Raw genomic sequence first — 18,144 nt, forward strand, 5'->3', positions numbered from 1 at the left:
CGCTTCCTGTAAAGGCATTTTCCTTCTTCCAAAGAACCGCCTCTTGGGACGGACACGTACCGTTCTGGACGTGGGAGGGGCCGACGGGCTGGTCAGAGACATGATTTCCTGAATGGCCAGCCTCAGCTTCAGCCTGTGCAGGGGGTTGCTGATGCCAATCTCCCGCTGGATTTCCGTGTCTGACAGGGCCGACATGATGGCCCCACTCTTCACATTGGCTCGGCAGGCGGCCACGTACCAGGCTGGCATCCCAACCCAGAGCTAGAGACAGGAAGCGTCAAGGTCAGAGGTTAGGCTCAGGGCATGAAATGGACTATTCCGTCACGTAGGTAACCCACTCAACCCAGGATTCAAAGGCGGTACCTCCAGCCAGACGACAACAGTGGGCCCATCCCATTGTGCAAAAGGTAAACCTTGCCTCCGGGCTTCCTCAAGCAACTCATGCCTGCAAACAACAAGATACTCAAAATTAAAGAATCCCTATTATGTGCACATGTAAAGCAACACTCATTGTACATTTCACAAGTGTTAAGAGTATCTCATCATTTCCTTTTCATCTTCTACACTGTCCGCTGAAAGCTGCTTTGGTACATAGTACAAGGAATGCCTGAAGGATGGAATCTGACGGACTCCACCATTCTCTATACAATCATCTGCTTGCAGAATTAAACAGTTATTACCAATTTTTAAAAAACCCAGCAGTCTTCAGATCCAAGGTAGGATGCCCAAGGGAAAACATAATCACTCCCCTTTTCTAAACAATGAGGAGAAATATGGAGGAAGAGGAAACTAGACCTGGGTTTGCCTCTGAGAGCTTCAAAAATCTTCAGTTTTTACACCACAAAGAACAATGTAGGTTTTTAACACTTAAGAATGGTCCAATGGAGCAAGCAAGTGATCGACTGGATTTCGGCTGTTTCTTCTATTCTCTACTATTTAGCTAACTGGGTATTTGCTAAATTACATCATCCCGTGGTTTAACCCACAGGCTTCATATCCAGAAATCCCAACCACTTCTACCATGCACACAGGGCGGGTCATGAACGTAAGAGACTGACGCACCACAGGGGCTAAGGGTCCTCGGCCCCTTGTGGGGTCAGAAATATTCTGTAGGCCTGATTTTACAACAGCCAAACCACAATTTTACCATATTAACATCTTGAAACATGACTCTACTGCTAACATAGTTATGTAAGAGATAACACAATAAGCTTTATGAAGCTTATCGCACATTACCGGTGTTGTCTACTTACAAGGCTTCCTAAAAGACACTAACTCTTTTTAAAAATGAAAAGCCTAGAAGAGGAGATGGGATCAGCAGAAGACAGGTCCGTTTAGCTCACATGCCTGGAGATCACTGAGACATTTTTAAATTCCTCCGTCAGTTTTAATCAGTTATTTTCTGTAATCATTCCTGCAGAACATACCACTAAATTTTTTTATTTCTAAACATACATATCAGATCTTCAATATATTTAAACAGTATCCCACTTTTCTAAAGACTGTGAGGTCTATGTACAATTAAAGCTCAAAGTGTTCACATAAAATTGCAAATGAGTGTTCCTTAAGGCAACCTTAGGTTTCCTGGGAGTAATAAATATTGTCACTATCTAGGAATAAATATACTGAGATTGTAACACACATCTTAACAGATCGAGAATAAAAAAAGGGCAAACTTTTCCAATTAAAATAAGTAAAGCTATTCCAATTAAAATAAATAAAGAAGACACTGAGCCCACCCAGAATCGAGCTCCTGGGACAACAATGCTGGAGGGAGGGAGGGAGGGAGGGCAGAACGGCCTGGCTGAGTGAAGGAACCATCCTTGCGCTGAATTAAATGCCCCTTTGTTTCCTAAGGACAAATTCCCCTCAGATAAGGCTCTGTCGGTGCCAGCACTCACAGAAAGAAGCCTTCTGAGCCACAGGAGCAGTACCAGTGAGTCCCTGGCAGGTGGACCAGGACTGACAGCATGATCACATGCTACGTCCCGAACCACCCAGCCCGCCCACCCAGACGGTTTCCAGACCCCCTGACTCTGAAATGCACTGCGCCAGAGACTTCATTTTTCATCTGAAACAAGGGATATCGCGTTTGAATCAGTCTAATTCCAGCAGTGGAGACCGGCGCACCTCCCCCGACCACCTGCAGTGGGCGCTCCGTCTCACAGAAAGCCTTTTCTAGTAGGGACGGACTTCGGGGTCCTGACGAAACCGGGCTGAGGCACTGGAAGCAGGACGACGCAGCGATGAGATGAGACGTGGGAAGTCAGCGAGGAGGTCGCGGAGACGCCGCTGGGCGGCTGGCCGGCCTGTGGGCTGCCTGCCCCCTCCCCCCCCGCCACACTCGGGACCTCACCCCTGGGCTATCACCCCAGGTGGGAACACTAGCACCCCTTTCTTCTCTGGGGGTGACTGCTCCCAATCATGTGAAGAGGTCCCTGCGCCCTAGGAGAGAGTGAGACGGGCCCCCTGGGAGCTGTGGGGAGGGGCGGCTGAGACCAGACCTGGAGATGCGAGGCCGGCTCCACTCCGGCCCTTTCTGTCACTTGGTTTCATGAACAAATACGTTCCTTTCTCACTTGATCTAGGAACTGCGTTTCTTTTACTTGCTACTAAGAAAGGCCTAACGCAGACAGCTCATTTCCGTCATCTGTGATTGGTGCAAATGAAACGGCGACGTACACCTCACCCACTCACCCACTGATCCCGTGCTAATGATCTACATTAGGACTACCCACTTCCCTAGTTTACTAAAACTCCAGAAACACATGTGACAGCATTTACTTAATCCTCAGCAACAGTTAACCGGAAGGGAACGAGGTGTTCTTTTACAGGTCAATTTTCCAGCAAACAAGAACTATCCTGGCCATTAGCTCCAAAGCCGAACAGGCGAGAACGAAGGTGACGGAGTCCAGGAGCCCAGCATGCCTGCAGCCTGAATCTCCCCGGAGCAGCCAACACTGTCCTGCAGAAGCGGAGTGACAAGCCCACATCCCGGGGCACGAGGCATACACCGTTTCCCCGATGCCACAGCTCCAAAAGCAAACGGAGGCCTCGTTTGCTTTTGCTGTCATTTCCTCCCTCTGCTGGAAGAGGCCGCACTCTCCCTGCTGTCACTTTGCCCCACTGTTAGGAACGGTGACCTAGCTTTCAGCCTCCTCGTGGAGTAGAGTGGATGAGCGCTGTGACCGCCACGGTCAGGACTCGAGCTTCTCCCTCGAGGATCAATTCTAGACCCCAGGGCTGACTGTTAAAATACCTGCTCTGACAGGAAACCGAGGCACACGCTTCGCAGCCTTAACATCAGAGTTGGAGGACGAAGACAGTTAGAAATGCGCTCACTTCTCTGCGGAGCAGCACACGTATGAGGAAGGTGGCGTCAGCTGTGAGCAGTGAGGGCCCCGGGTAAAGCTCCTCCTAAGGAGAAGCCCGTGTGAGCTTTTGGGGTCATGCACTGGGTAGGTGCTGCCGTCCCCAGGACAGCCCTGGGCCCCTTTCTCTGAGGCGGGCACTCTCAACACTGGCGACCTGTCCGAAGATGTACCGGCTCAACTCCACAAGCACGGCTCTGCGGGCAGCAAAGCACGACCCAGCCCCACGGCCACGGCCCACTGGGAAAGCACGGGCGAGCGGACTGAGGCACGATCTCCGGTCTAAGTCTGTGAGGTGGCGGGGGGCGGGGGCTGTTTGGCGCCCACAGGGCGCCACAGGTTTCCGAGCAAACCAGGGACCCACCGCAGGAAGGGACCCCGCACGCACTAGCCATCCTTGGGGAGAGAGCATTTAAAACACAGGTTAAAGAGACTGCGCTCAAACAGGAGGGGGACTCTGCAGACATCACAGAAACACCATCAAGTGTGACAACAGTTAGTGACAGCGCGTTCACCACAGCTGTGCCCTCCAGGCTTTCACTAAGCGTGTCAAGCACCAAGCGTGCCCACCACACCATTGTAAGTAGTTTCAGAAAATCTCAACATCTCCACCAAACTCACCAAGTTCTAGAAAATGCTCTAAAAGTGAATGCATTTATTAACCCCTGCTTTACCTCGAAGTGTGCCTTACACTAAAGTTACTGTAACTTAGCAGTGTAAGGCACTTTGAGGTAAAGCAGGGGTTAATAAAAAGACTATTTCTGAGAAAAGTATTTTGATTCTTACATCTATCACGCCATAAAGGTTAAACTGTATTCAAACAAAGCTTGTTTTGGATAACTGAAACATTTTCCACATTTATAAATAAAGCATTTTCCTGAAGTCAATTTTATCTCTGGTTAACTGACACAACTAAAATTACCCACTGTAGTCAGACAAATAACCTTCGTACTTAAAATTTCCCCCTATTAACTTACTAGCACATTCTAGAACTTGCCGTGCATGACCACAGAGTTCAGCCAACAATCCACTCTTAAGACACTCACAGCTATGGTAACACAGAGCTACAAGTTCAGAGCCAATGCCACCAATTTGAACATCAGAGCCACACAGAAACCTACCTACCACCAACACTCACACAAACGCACATGCACACACCCCCAGTGTGAAATGTAATCACACTTTGGGGCAACTGACTCAATACAGGGTGTCCTCACACAGCCAAGTAAGTAGTCAAGCATGCATACTTCCCGAGAATTTTAAAAAGAGACATTTTTGCCACTTGGCATAGTTTGTGATCCCACTTGAAACAAACTTCCGGGAGCAGGGGGTGGGAGGACCACGGTGCCGCCACAAATCTTACTGTTTTTATTACAGTAAGAATGAGGATGTAACATGAAATACAGCAGCAAAATCTAAGCGACAAAGATTTCCTAGCACGGTTCCAGGAGGCAAAGGCCTGGCTGTGCCATTAAGCTTCACAGAGCCAATGGCAGTCACCCAAGTTCTATCACGTTTTTATACAGTCCCCAGACAGCAACTTCAAATCAGCATTGCCATTACGTGGTTTCTACACATTTCCACTTACGCTTCCTGTGGTATTGTGAGCAACGATAGAGACAACAGCACTTCACCTGAAGTTGTATCAATAGTGTGCCAGTCAAGACAATTATAATGATTTCTGAAAAGAGAGCTACAACGGGGCGTATTTCACAAAAGAAAAAGCAACCGGCAACTCCAGGGGCTGACGGCAGAGGGGCCTCAAGTGGAGAGGGTCCCCATGGGCTCAAGTGCGACGGGGGCCATGCCCTGAGGCCTGGGTTCCTGACCAGCCTGGGTTCCTCAGGGTACTCGAGGGTGGACCGTGACCTTGCCCCCATCACAGAACACACCAGGTTTCAGACCGGCTCTAGCACTGTCTCACCACCAGCCCTCACGCCTTCCGGTTCCCAAGGCCAGCGCTGACCTCTCGGGCTACAAACCGCCTCTTATCGTAGATGAGGACTTGGTTTTATTTTTCAGTTGTCAGTTCACTGGGCTATTGTTTCAACACCTCTAGCTCATCTGCTAACCTTTGGTTCTGGATATGGTGCACCCACCAACACGTGACCTGTTCCGGGTCGGGAAAGACCCAGAGGACTGTGCTCCTACAACTGCCTCGTGCCCCCTCCTGGGGCGACACAGGGCCTGGGCTCTCTGTAGAAAACTAGTCCCACCGTGGGGCGGCCGGTTGGCTCACTTGGTTAGAGCGTGGTGCTGATAACATCAAGGTTGCCGGTTCAATCCCTGCATGGGCCACTGTGAGCTGCGCCCTCCTTAAAAAATTAAAATAAAACAAAAATAAAATAAAATAAAATGGAGAATGTTTAAATAAAAAGAAAACTAGTCCCACTGTTATTACTTATTTTCAGAAGCAAAGGCAATTCAGAATGAAAATTTAGTAATAAACAGATTACAAAATAGAGAGTCTATTTAAGGTAAAAACCAACATCTAGTGGAGGAGGGAAGAAGGGCAAAGCCATGGCTACCTCCTGACAGGTCACTGTATGAACAGCCCATTCTGAATGCTGGTGAGCAAGTGTCCGAAGTGGCTGCAGTTGTGCGTGCAGGTACACACACCTCCCGCCGTGTCGGCACCGTCTGAAGGGCTTCCTGTGTACTTGTGCAGATGTGCACGCCCTGCTACGACTCAAAAGCCACGAGGGACGGACTGCGACTACGCCCGTTTCACAGAAGACAACACGGAAGCACCGGAATGCCAAGGAACTTTCCTAATGCCTCAGAGCTCTGTGTGCGGGGCCAGGATTCACATTCAAGTGCTCTGAGGCCTCTCGACCACCTTCTGTCCTCACGTCCTCGTGAGACAACTTTCCAAGGTGGGCCGGGAGCCCGTGCATGAGCCCTTTCAGAATTTCATAAATGCCATCAGTCCTCCAGGAAACAGAGTTTAATAAAGGCTCCAGGTTAATCACTTCAGAAGATAATACACACACAGCTAGATAGGACATTTAATAAATAAACGTTAGGTAAAAATCAGGCACAACTGAAAACGGTCCAGTGAGCTGGACACATAGAAAGCTTACTTTTTTTGAAGTTTACGATTTTTTTCAGCCTGTCCTCCCAATTTGCTGAGTCCCAAGGCATCTTGAGATGAGTTTTCTGTCTCTGACACACCAGCTAGGAGGAAGCAGGAAGAAAACACTGAGCAAGTTCACCACGCCAGGTTAAGTGTTTCCATAAAGAGGTGGCAGAGCGTTTGCAGGGAGAGTGAAAAACCCTACAGGCTGAGCTGCTGACTGGACCAGCACCACGTGAGGACGCTCGAGGCGGCCAGCCCGTATGCACCAGGCTGTTCCTGAGGGCAGACGACTGCTAACCATGGCTCTTGGGTTCGTATGTGCGCCCACTGACAAACGTGGCCCTCCGTGGCTTCTGCCCAACAACACCCAGGGGTATGACAGGCCCAGCGGGAAGGCCTGGGGGCACACAGCAGGCACGCACACGGCCATTCCCCCTCCCCAACCACCCCCACCAACCTTGTCCCAGCGCCTCCTTGCCGCCAAGCCCAGGGCGGCCCTTTTCTTTCTTGCCAAACAAGCGGCCGATGGAGGACTTGATGCCCTTCTTCTTGGGGGCTTTGTGCAGCGAGTCCTGGCTGCTGTTACTGCTGCTGGGGTTGCTCACCGGGCCGTCCTGGGAGCCTGTTGAGCTTCGGGACAAAAAAGGACCTTTAACACGCGCCTGCATCACAACAAAACATTTCATTCCAATGAACTAGAAATCTGCACATTTTTAACACCCGCTCTTCAAACTTCACAACAAACGTTGCAAGTCTCCTGTATGGCACCTTCCTCACCAAACGTGCTCTGCGTGAGCAACGTGGGTTCCCAGTGACACCACTGGAGCAGTGCTCGTGGGAGGCTGGGGTTCTGTCTGATCTGGAGTCTCCCTCCGAGGAAGGCCCTGACTCCAAATCCTGCTGCAGAGGGCACTACTGACCGCGCCTCAGGGTTCCCTCTCAGCTAGTGAAGACGCGCCCACAAAACCGGAGCTCCCCCCCATCTCAGCAGCTCCGACAACCTCCTGCCCCAAGGCTGACTGTTGTCGGCCTGCAATGAGAGCACGGGTAGCTCGCTGCAGGGTGGCTGTCAAGGTGAACACGATGCCCTCCAGACCACTGCCTGGTAAAAACGCAAAAGGTGGCAGGTCTGGAAAAGGATGGCATTAGGCACAGCAGAGCTGGCGGGCTTCCTGGAGGAGGCACTCTGAGAGCCAAGGATGTGGACAGCTCAGCAGCGGAAAGGCACAAGGGCACCCACGCGGCACTGACTGGCCCACTGGGACGCAACCATCGGAAACATGCCTGGTGTTCGGCAAATGCTCCATCAAGAACAGAAACAAAGTTCTCAAATAGTCAACCTGTGGAATCTCAAGAAATGCTAAAGAAATGATGGTTTTTCTAAAACTGCTGATACCATTTCACTCCTTTCTTTCCAAACTAACTTTCCTCAGATACACATCTTTTGCTGGATTTTGCTGCGGCTCAAGGTCAGTGGCCAGCATCCCAAGAATGTCATTTAAATAAATGCAAATGAATTAACTGTATTTCTTTAAAATCATTGTTTTGACTTTCTTTTTCAAGAAAACATTATTGGGTTTCTTTTTTTTTGTTTTTTAATTTTACTGGGGAAGAGGAACAGGACTTTATTGGGGGAACAGTGTGCACTTCCAGGACTTTTTTCCAAGTCAAGTTGTTGTCCTTTCAGTCTTAGTTGTGGAGGGCACAGCTCAGCTCCAGGTCCAGTTGCCATTTCTAGTTGCAGGGGGCGCAGCCCACCATCCCTTGCGGGAGTTGAACCGGCAACCCTGTGGTTGAGAGGACGCGCTCCAACCAACTGAGCCATCCGGGAGCTCAGCGGCAGCTCAGCTCAAGGTGCCGTGTTCAATCTTAGTTGCAGGGGGCGCTGCCCACCATCCCTTGCTGGACTCGAGGAATCGAACCGGCAACCTTGTGGTTGAGAGCCCACTGACCCACGTGGGAATCGAACTGGCAGGCTTCGGAGTTAGGAGCACGGAGCTCTAACCGCCTGCGCCACCGGGCCAGCCCTACTGGGTTTCTTAAGGCTGAAAATCAAAAGACAAGCATGTTTCTAAGTGGGGCTACAGGCCGCCCAGCCGCGTCCTTACTTTCTGACGTCCCTGACGTCCTCGTGGCTGACCGTGTGCAGAGCCCCTTTGTGCAGCCTATCCAATCGAAGAGACCTCGGGGAGGGCGGGGGAGAGGTTTCACATTTGATCGTTGTCTTGTCATCTCGTACCTCTTCTCGGGAAGCTGGCAACTGAGTGGTCGAGATAGCGTAAAATTAGTTAACAATAAACTTGATAAAAACAACAGAAATCACACAGGCTTTCAACTACAACCACAAACGTGTGTAAAATCTATCAGTTATGCTTTGCCGAGTACACCACGTGTTTGGTCCCATGCGCTTTCCCAGGGTGGCTTGTTTAGGACATGCAGGACCATGGGGCAGGGCAGGGACAGCGCAGAGCCCGCTCCTAGGCTGCCTGGGCAGGACCCAGGGACGCTCCTCTTCCGGGGTGTCCTCGCAGCCGAGGGGTCACCCTCCCTGGAGTCCTAGGACCCTGTGACGACAGTCACTGAGGGGGCAGCAGACATCTGCACGTGGCACTAAAGGCCGCAGGCTGCACGCGCGTTCCTGACGACGGGCAGGGGAGGACGGTGTGGATGTCCTGCTGCCGTTCAAAACCAACAGCAGCGAGAACAGACCCCTCCTGGCACACGTGTCCAGGCCTTTCGGTGTGGGGGAGGGGAGACACAGCTTGTACCTCAACCCAAGTCGTCTGTAACAACGATGCAAATTACTGGGATCTGTAACAACAGTGACAGGGGAAAAGGCGGCTGACCCGCCACCCCGAACCCGCACGTCTGGCTTGTGTCTCTCGATCACGCTTAGTTAGACGGGGTGTTTGAAACTGAAGTCTCAGTTGCGGTTTAAAAACATCGTGCTCACTACACTTAGATAGGTAATCCCAGGCTTTCGTGAAAGAGGATCTATCTCTTCAGGTCCCCAGCTTGTCTGCAAGGATGAGAGGATGGGGAACAGATGCACTCCTTCAGCACTTATTTACAAGCTGGGTTGTGCCGTCAGGGTAGGGCTGGATTCCATGAACCATGCACGGCCAGCGTGTGTGGGAATCACGAGACTGAGCAGCCAACTTGTGCTTTTTTCAGCGGGATGGCGTAAGGAGGACCGAGCCACTGTGGGGCCACAGTGATTCGTGCAAAAATGGAGCCAAACTCATTCAAGACACAACCTCAACAACAGCTGGATACCCGCATCGTCTCCTGATTTCTACTTACAATCGTCAGGCAACTAAAGGCTGTCACAGCCAGAAATTATCAATGTGAAACTTAGGGACAGATTTCAAATTCAGGTTGAAACAATGATTTATAAAAAAAAACCCGAACCAAATCAAAAAGGACAGCATGGGGAGTGACAGCCGTGCCTGAAGTGACTAACAAACAGTGGAGACGAGCAGCTCCCCGAGCAGAGACCCGCTCCCCTTCAAAGCCCCCAGCTGCCCACCAGCCCCCTCGCTCTCCTCCAGGAAGGCGCACCCCACCCAGACGTGTGCCTACATGCCATTCCAGACTCAACTAGACGGGGAGCTGCTGCATGAGGCTGAAAGTCGTCTGGGCGCACGGCCATGACACTGAGGGCAAGAGGGTGACCGCGCACGCGCACGCTGGTCGTGTCTGCACGGACGCCCGGTTCCATCCTCAAGCCGCCCTGAGCAAGGCCAGTCAGGGAGCTTGGGTTCCCGCCAACAACAGAACCAGCCTATCCTGTGGGTATAAAGCAACACACTACTTCCTTCACTGAGGAAGTCTTGCAACAGGAAAATGCAAACACAAGCCCCCGCAGGACAGACGGGGAGGGCAGGGCGCTGTGCCATGGCAGTGCAGGCCCCTCATCCCCTTGAGGACCGTGCAGACAGGCACCGCCCATGGTCCCCTGAGGAATGGGATTCTATTGGTGTTTTCACCTCCCCGGAGGGCAAGCCAGGGCTCAAAGAGGGTGAGTAGCACACACAGGTCACAATCTGACAGCGCTGGGACCCCAGCCCGAGTTTGGCTAGCTGGCCATACTGCTCTGGGCCGTGGAGGGACCCACACGGTCGTGGCCCAGCTCACATGCCCCCTGACCAATGCACACCAGGCAGGTGTGGGGTGGGGGCACAGCCTGGGCCGGGCCGTGAAAGTTCTGAGGAAGGCATCTGGGTCAACAGCTCTGTTCCCTAATGCACTGTACTTCCTCTGAGACACGGGGCCCGGCTCCTGGTCATCTCTAAGGAGAAGAGGCCCTGATCGCCTCCTTCTGTCGGGGAAGCTGGAAAGGCGCTAAGAGCATCTGAAGAAAAGGCAGACGGGGTAGGGATGTGGCTACGTGTCCGGGCTTGGAAACTAGACAGATCCGTACTGCACTGTTTACTGGCTGCAACCTTGCGCAGAGTGTGGCTCTCTAAGCCTCAGTTTCCACATCTGTAAAATGCGGTAACAGTACACTGTAAGGGTGTTTGAGGGTCAGACAACAGATTCATAAAGCACTCGGTACAGTGCCTGGCATATGGCCAGAGCTTACTAAAGGCTGCCAGCTTTGATTCTTAAAATCGGTGTTTTCCAAAGTTACAAACTATGGCTCTGCTTCAATAAGTCCACATTTTTCAAGTTGCTATGTCTATTGTAATAAGAATGCAATGACTAGAAGGCAAACATGTAGGAGAAAGGCAAATTCTTCTGCTTGTCCCAATGTTCTGTGCAAACCACCAATGGCCTATTTCCAGCAGAACAATCGGTATTGACATGCCGCATGCGTTCTAACACTTCCATTCAAAACTTCAGTTACTCGTTATCACACAGCTTCATAGTATCCGTCTATATAAAATGGTTAAGTACTCTTCAATACTTCACAGAGAAACAGAGGTACATTAAATTACTAAATAGTTTACCTTTCTGCGATGTTTCCTTAAATCACTAGGCTGATAGATGCATGCAAAGAAATGAAGAGAAACCAGATTTACTGCACACTTGGAAGGCAAAAATCCAACAATCCGTACAGGCAAATATGTTAAACAGAGAATGACAGGACACATAGAAGTGAGGCAAGATTTAGGGAAAACGTCACCGGAAATAAAATTTTTTCACCACAAAATTTAAACATAGATTTACTAGAGAAACACTACAAAATTATTACTCAGGGAGATCAAATTCTATTACAACATATGCAATATATGTTGTAGGCATTCTACATAACAAAGAGCCCTAATAGTTGTCTATTCTAAGCCAAAGCTCTCTATCACTTAGTTTTCCTTAGTGGAAATCATGTTATACTTTAAAATATCAATCTAATTGATGAGGACTTTACTGCAATACCTATTATAAAACAGGAACAAACCCACTTTTGGTTAATCACCTACTGTACATTAACATAAAATCCTTACTTAGAATTTGATTTAAATCTTCTCAAAAATTAATTTATTGATTAAAGCAAGATACCCTGTGAAAATATGTAAGAATTAAAGCTAGCAGTACACCTGAAACTAATATAAAATAATGCTGGATGTCAACTGTAATTGAAAATTGTTTTAAATAAATAAATAAAAGCCCGCACGATAGCAGGTGGAATCTTTACATTCTATAACTCACATGATATTTTAATTAAAATAGTCTATTAAAGGCATTAATTACGCATGCTCAGTAAGTTGATGAGATTTATGGTTTTGAATATAAACATCAAAACTAGAAGGTATATTGTCTGTGTCAAGATGCCATTAATTCTACACTGAGCGGATTACTTCTTTATGCAAGAAACGCTTCATTAGGAATTACACACATCCTACATTGTTTTGAGTAAAACCACTCTGATCCATCTATAGCATGCCCGTACCCACATCTATGATACAGTGATAGCTAAAATGTATCGCTATTCGATGAGAAATGAAGCTAAAGCAGAAACCCCACTGAGCGGTGATGGCACGTGCGCGCGTGCACACACACACACACACACACACACACACACCACCACCACCACCACTACCCCCGCCCCCCAGCAGACAGCACTGATGCTGTTACCTGAGCATGCTACGGAGGGGTGTGAAATGTAGGTGGGGAGGGGAGCTGGACGGATAAACTACAGACTGGGGGAGCTGAGGTCTGGAGTAACAGTAACTAAACAAACAAAAGGATGACACAGGAAATCAAAACCAAATGAGGAAGCAGCATGCAGCCAGCAGGCAGAATTACAAAAACAAGGGAAAAATATACAAAACTGTTTTTCACAAATCCTCTGAAAGGAAATAAGCATGACACCACAAATGAAATAGTTCAAAATACTAGGTATTAGCTAATGATGTGCATTATAAAAAGAGTACATCAAATACTTCAAAATGGACCAGTTACCACTTACAAATGGACCATATGCCACTAAGATGATTCACGGTTGATTTAATTATATGCTGGCTAACGATGTAAGTAAAAATGAAAATGGATGGTAACAGGAAAAGTTATAACAGAGTACAGTTAAAAAGCAGAATGTTTTCAGTGTGTGTGAAGCAATGCTCTCCTAAAACCTAAACTAAATCCGTGAGCAAGCTATAAAACATTCTTCAGAGCTGCACACTGTGGCACTGCATTTCCAGATGCTTCCCTAGGAAGCCACAAAGAACTTCGCTTTTAAGCGACGTAATCCTGGTTTCACACGCAGAGCTGTGCTGAGCAGGCCACGGAGTGTGAGACGAGGTGGCCCGGGCTAGCTTTCGTTGTTTCACTTTTTGCACAGGCCCTAACTACTCCAGTTAGGCATCATCCACAATGCAAAGGACAATGGCACGAACTGCACATTTTTCAACGTGCTAGGAAGGCGACCTACACTTCCTTTTGCTAAACCGTCTATTCCTAGGAAACAAAAATATTTCCCCTGCTAGCTGTCCGTGCCCAAAGTTACACAAGCAAAAGCTTCTGATGAATTCATGATGACATGCTAAACTGGTCCTCCAAATATTAAAATTAATTTGCCACTGGGCTATTGTTGAATGATTAAATACTCGTTGGTTTTCAAAATCTTGAACCTCTAAGCTGAACAAATGCAAAGCAAAGTCCCTGATTTCTTCGGGGTAAAAGAACAAAACACACATTCGTCCAGTTCGGGACTTAACTCGGGTGTGACGGGGGCGGGGGATGGCAGGGAGCAAAGGCCAGTACTTACTAGAGTCATGATACCTAGTCTGTCCACTTCCCGGGCTGGGCTGTGTGGGATCCTTCGTGGGGTGGACCGCCCGCTGTTAGGAGGGGAGGAGCCAGCGAGCGAGGAGGCGGGGTACGGGGGAATGGAGCTCATTGATCTAAAACGACCAAGATTGTCTAAGCTTCCGCTGCCGACACGACTCTCAATCTCCTCGGCCCGCTGCTCGGTGCTCTCCTTTTCTTCTTGTATCAACCTGAAATAAACAAGGCCCCCTGCCTTTACCAGCAGACACGTGACCGTTTTTGGATAGAAAGTCTGTGCGGCATTCTGTATTACAATAAGTAAACTCCAGCAACGCTTGCTCCAACAATGAACACTTCGGCAAAAATGTTTTGTTTTTTAGCTTTTCAATCTGCTCAATTTTAGAGCAACATGAAGGAAATCTTCCACTGAGTCTTACAGAGTTGCTTCTGATAGCTCGTGTTTGATTTTCCTTATTGGCACTGTAATTCCGAGGGGCTTTCTCAGCCCTCATGCCCCCCATTCTTACAGCAAAGCTGCACATTTCTCTGTCACTTTTTTCAACTGGAAACCGGGAACTTGGACACAAGGAAGCAATCCACAAAGCAATTAGGAGCCCCTGAACATTTGGGTCTCTAGGCTAGATGAGAATGTTGAGCTGATTTTTTTTAAGGATGAATTTGAACGGAAGTTATCAGTTGATGGAATCCTCTACCAGCCTCACCTGAAGTCCTGGCTTCGTGTCGATTGGAAGGCAAGATTAATGCCATTCTCCCTTAAGGAGCAGTTTTAGTGTGTGACTCTGCAAATCATTATTCTAACGTTCAAATACAGGATCCTTGTAGTAACCTTTCTAATTAAAGTTCCACTTACATATCCTGAAAGTATTTCTTTGTCATTGATTCAGTGGACAGAATGTACCATCTGTATCAGGTCGACTTGTCGCATGAAGAAAAACCACCTGTACCTAACAATACACTGCGAGGGAGAAAAGCTGATGGATGGAATCCGTCCTCATCTCCCACGATGAGGGGGATAGACAGTGTTTCGGAGCTCTTCCGTGATTAAACGCGGCTCGTGAGGAGTCAGTTTATAAAGTCAAAAAGGTGGGCAGCACAACTTCCTCTTTACTTCAAAGCCTAAGCTCTTTTCGATGTAGATTCTAACCTTTCTTTCCCTCCTGCCTGTGTTACCTTTACAAGCATAAGATTTAGGCATCAGCTCTACCCGGACCCACGGGGGACCCACGGGGGTCACTGGCACGTGGGTGGCCTTCAGTGGCACAGAGAGGGCCTCGGGCACCCCGCTAATCACCATCTGGGCAATTCTTTGGATTCCATCCTACAGCTGGCCCATCGTTTTGTAAATTTACTACCATAGTTGATAAGGTGTCTAAAGAAAACACCTTGAAAATGCTGATGAGGCAAAAAAGATTCCAACACACATCCTTTACCCACTCATGGTCCTACAATGAACCAACTTCCACCCGTGGGATAATTTAATTCAGCAAAATACAAGCGTGACCAGTTGTTGTCCAGCCATAAAACCTCAGCTTTTCCGTCCAGGCGGCCGTGTGACACACCTGAAAACCTGAGGCTCCCAAGGCCACACACTGGTTCTCTTCAGGGCTGGGGGATGCCCACCCTGGGGCTCAGGGCTGCGGGACACTCCGGCTGGCAGGGGGTTGACAAGGGGCCCGCCCTCAACTTCCCACTGACACTCACCCTTGCTTGCCCACGGGCTAAGCTGACACCTGGCCTAGTAAGTCACTGGACTCCTGGGCTTCTTACTCCCGAGTGCGTGGCCAGGAGAGGGGGGATGCTGGTGGATCTCTCCCTGCCTGTCAGGGTGCCAGCCCACGCACACCTCCCCTCTGCACCCCGGATTAGGGAGGCGCACTCCAATGCATTCTCAGCTCTCTGCAGCCCAGCCGCTTTGCTGCTGGAAGCCCCGTCTGCTCCAGGCAGTGACACAGGTGGGCACAGTCGAGCTGCCAGCAGAGCTCTCCAGCTGTGTCCTCTGCTCTCTGGGGAGGGGATGGAACGCCTGTCACCCTTTCACAGTACCCTCCACCAACGTGCCGAGACCACAGTTGTGGAGCGAATGTCCTGGCTGACCCAATATTATAACCAAGGCCAACTGCAGAGCTTCAAATTCTTAAAGTAAGTTACTATTGTGGAACATTTAGGAAACATTCGTCATATGTGTTCCAGATGTTTCTGAGGGGCATGCAGTTCCCCAGAGACACTCCCGTCCCCGGTGCGTGTATCGTCACGCGTACCTGATCTCTTTGTTGATGGCGTCCAGCTGCTCCTGAAGCATCATGGCCAGCGTCTGGGCATCGGCCTGCCCACTCGGGGACAACAGGGCAGCTGAGCTGAAGAGAGTGTCCCCGTCATCCTCGCCATCAGACACGTCGACGTCACTCTCAAAGGCTTGTGCCACGTTTGCCAGGACACTGGCCTGCTGGGCCCGTTCCCAATCCTGCTCATTAAGAGTCTGTACCTATAAACAAGAAAACCGCGTCTCAGCAGAGCCGGAAAAGAACAGCCCTCGTTAAAGCGACGTAAAAGAAACCTATCGGAAGCTAACAGAAATGTTAAGTGGAAGACCAAAGAATTTGGAAAAAGGGGTCCTGCATGTAAGCTGCTGGCATCTATTAAGCGAGCAGCATTTAAGAAGTGGAAGGAGACACATCTGTCAGACGGCCCTGTGACAGCCATGTCTCAACGTGATGGAGGCATTTCTATGACGTCACGCACGATGGGGACACGGCCGAGTCAGAGACGCAAACGGAAAATTAAGGAACTACAGTCACACCACAACCAGCCACGCTGATGAGGAGAGAAGAACCCTCCCTCGGTTCAGAGCAGCTGGGCTCACCTGAGGGGCCACGACACTTCCTGGTGTTCTAAGCAACACACCACCCGAGTTACTGGACGGCCCAAGCTCCCGTCTCCACAGCTGATGCCAACAAGACACACAGAAGCAAGACGGGGCAGCAGAGCCAAAGGCGGCGGGCAGGTCCTTCTGACGGGTCCCCCTCAGTGCCAGGGAGTAACCACGTTTTCTGGGGAGTGCTGCTCATGGAGAAAGGTGCCTTCACGCTGAGCCAAAGCCTTCTGGGAACGCGGGGAGCACACCATTTGTAACTGTGTGCGTGTTGGGGGTTTGGGGGTCCCTCCTGTGTGCTCATTTCACGTCCCACCCCCACCCCAGCGAGGGTCCTGCCTGCCCGCTCACTGACGCACCAGAGGAGCCAGGAGGGAGCCCTTCTGGACGCCGGAGCACCTGTGTCCCCGCCAGCCGCACCTAAGGCTCGCCCCTGCGGCTCCCCCCAGGATCGCCTCCCATCCCTCCCTCTTGGGATAACCCACTTTCTACTGCTTCACTCCCATCACCTAAGAACGCTTTCTCCCGTCTCCCGCCTTGAAACACTACAAGAGCACCCACAAAACTTGACTCCACGTCTCCTTCCAGCTACCACTGCATTTCTGTTCCCAATTAGAGTCCAAGTTCTCCAAGGAGCTGCCTCTATTGTTTCCACGTCCCTTCTTCACAGTCTGTCAAACGTGCTGCCAGCAGGCTCTGCACAGTCGTCCCTCCAGCAGAACCAGTCTGGGCGCAGCACCGTCCTTCACATTCACCTTGTCTGGCCCACTGACCGGCTCACTTGGCTCCACGCCCCACCCTCCAGGTCCCCTCCGACCTCACTCCTCGGGCTCCTGCTGTCCCTTGTCAATCTCCACCCTTGGAAAACTGCAGTGCCCCACGGCTCTATTGTCACCTCTATCAACAGGCACCCACTTGGTGACTTTGTCTTGTCCCCTGCCTTACATACCACCTGTATGCTCACGACCTCAAGTCTTTCTCTGTAGCTGACACTTCTGTCTTCGTTCCAAGCTGCAATATCCAGCGTCTACCTGCCACGCGCCCTTGGCCGTCTGACGGGCCTGCCAACCTGAGCACCACCAGGGCCCAGCCCCGCCCCCCTGCCGCAGTGTCCCCACCTCAGGACAGACCCCATCCTTCAGCTGCCCCAGCAGAACTCTCTGTCCTCACTCGTCTCTCACACTCTATCCACTGGAGCAACCTGCTGACATGACCATGCGTCTCCAAGCGGCTACTTCTCTTCCCTCCTTCAGGTGTTTGCTCAAATGTCACCTCCTGGTGATACCTCACTGGTCACCCTATTTAAAATTATTATTCCCCTTGTCATGCTCCAACGCAGGGTACCCCAGGTTTCCTTTCCCTGCTTATTACCACCTGACATACTGTGCTGGTTTAAAATACGTCCATGAATTCTCCGCTACTCCTCCCTTCGAGAGGTGGAGGCTAATTCCTTCCCACCTGCCGTGGGTGGGGCACAAGTTAATGATTCACCCTAAGAAGTAGCACACGTGGATGTGAAGGGGTGCAGTGTCCAAGACTAGGGGCTCTCTCCTTGCTCTCTCAGAATGAGTTCTGAGGGTCGCTGCCCCCGTGTT

General features: G+C 50.2%; 1 protein-coding gene across 3 annotated transcripts in view; it reads right to left on the reverse strand.

The window, feature by feature from the left end:
- PPFIA1 (PTPRF interacting protein alpha 1) overlaps positions 1-18,144 on the reverse strand; it is an 83,694-nt gene that overhangs the window by 16,023 nt on the left and 49,527 nt on the right. For 2 of the 3 annotated variants that reach the window (XM_033119936.1, XM_033119938.1), the window contains 8 exons: positions 15,939-16,162; positions 13,658-13,889; positions 11,403-11,432; positions 8,559-8,710; positions 6,908-7,080; positions 6,455-6,548; positions 364-445; positions 61-261 (listed from right to left, as the gene is read on the reverse strand). In XM_033119936.1, coding sequence (XP_032975827.1) covers positions 61-261; positions 364-445; positions 6,455-6,548; positions 6,908-7,080; positions 8,559-8,710; positions 11,403-11,432; positions 13,658-13,889; positions 15,939-16,162 — 1,188 coding nt within the window. The remainder of the gene's footprint in view (positions 1-60; positions 262-363; positions 446-6,454; positions 6,549-6,907; positions 7,081-8,558; positions 8,711-11,402; positions 11,433-13,657; positions 13,890-15,938; positions 16,163-18,144) is intronic. The other variant, XM_033119937.1, reaches the window with a different exon arrangement.

The sequence above is a fragment of the Rhinolophus ferrumequinum genome, chromosome 11 (genome assembly GCF_004115265.2).
Source record: "Rhinolophus ferrumequinum isolate MPI-CBG mRhiFer1 chromosome 11, mRhiFer1_v1.p, whole genome shotgun sequence".
Taxonomy (NCBI): domain Eukaryota; kingdom Metazoa; phylum Chordata; class Mammalia; order Chiroptera; family Rhinolophidae; genus Rhinolophus; species Rhinolophus ferrumequinum.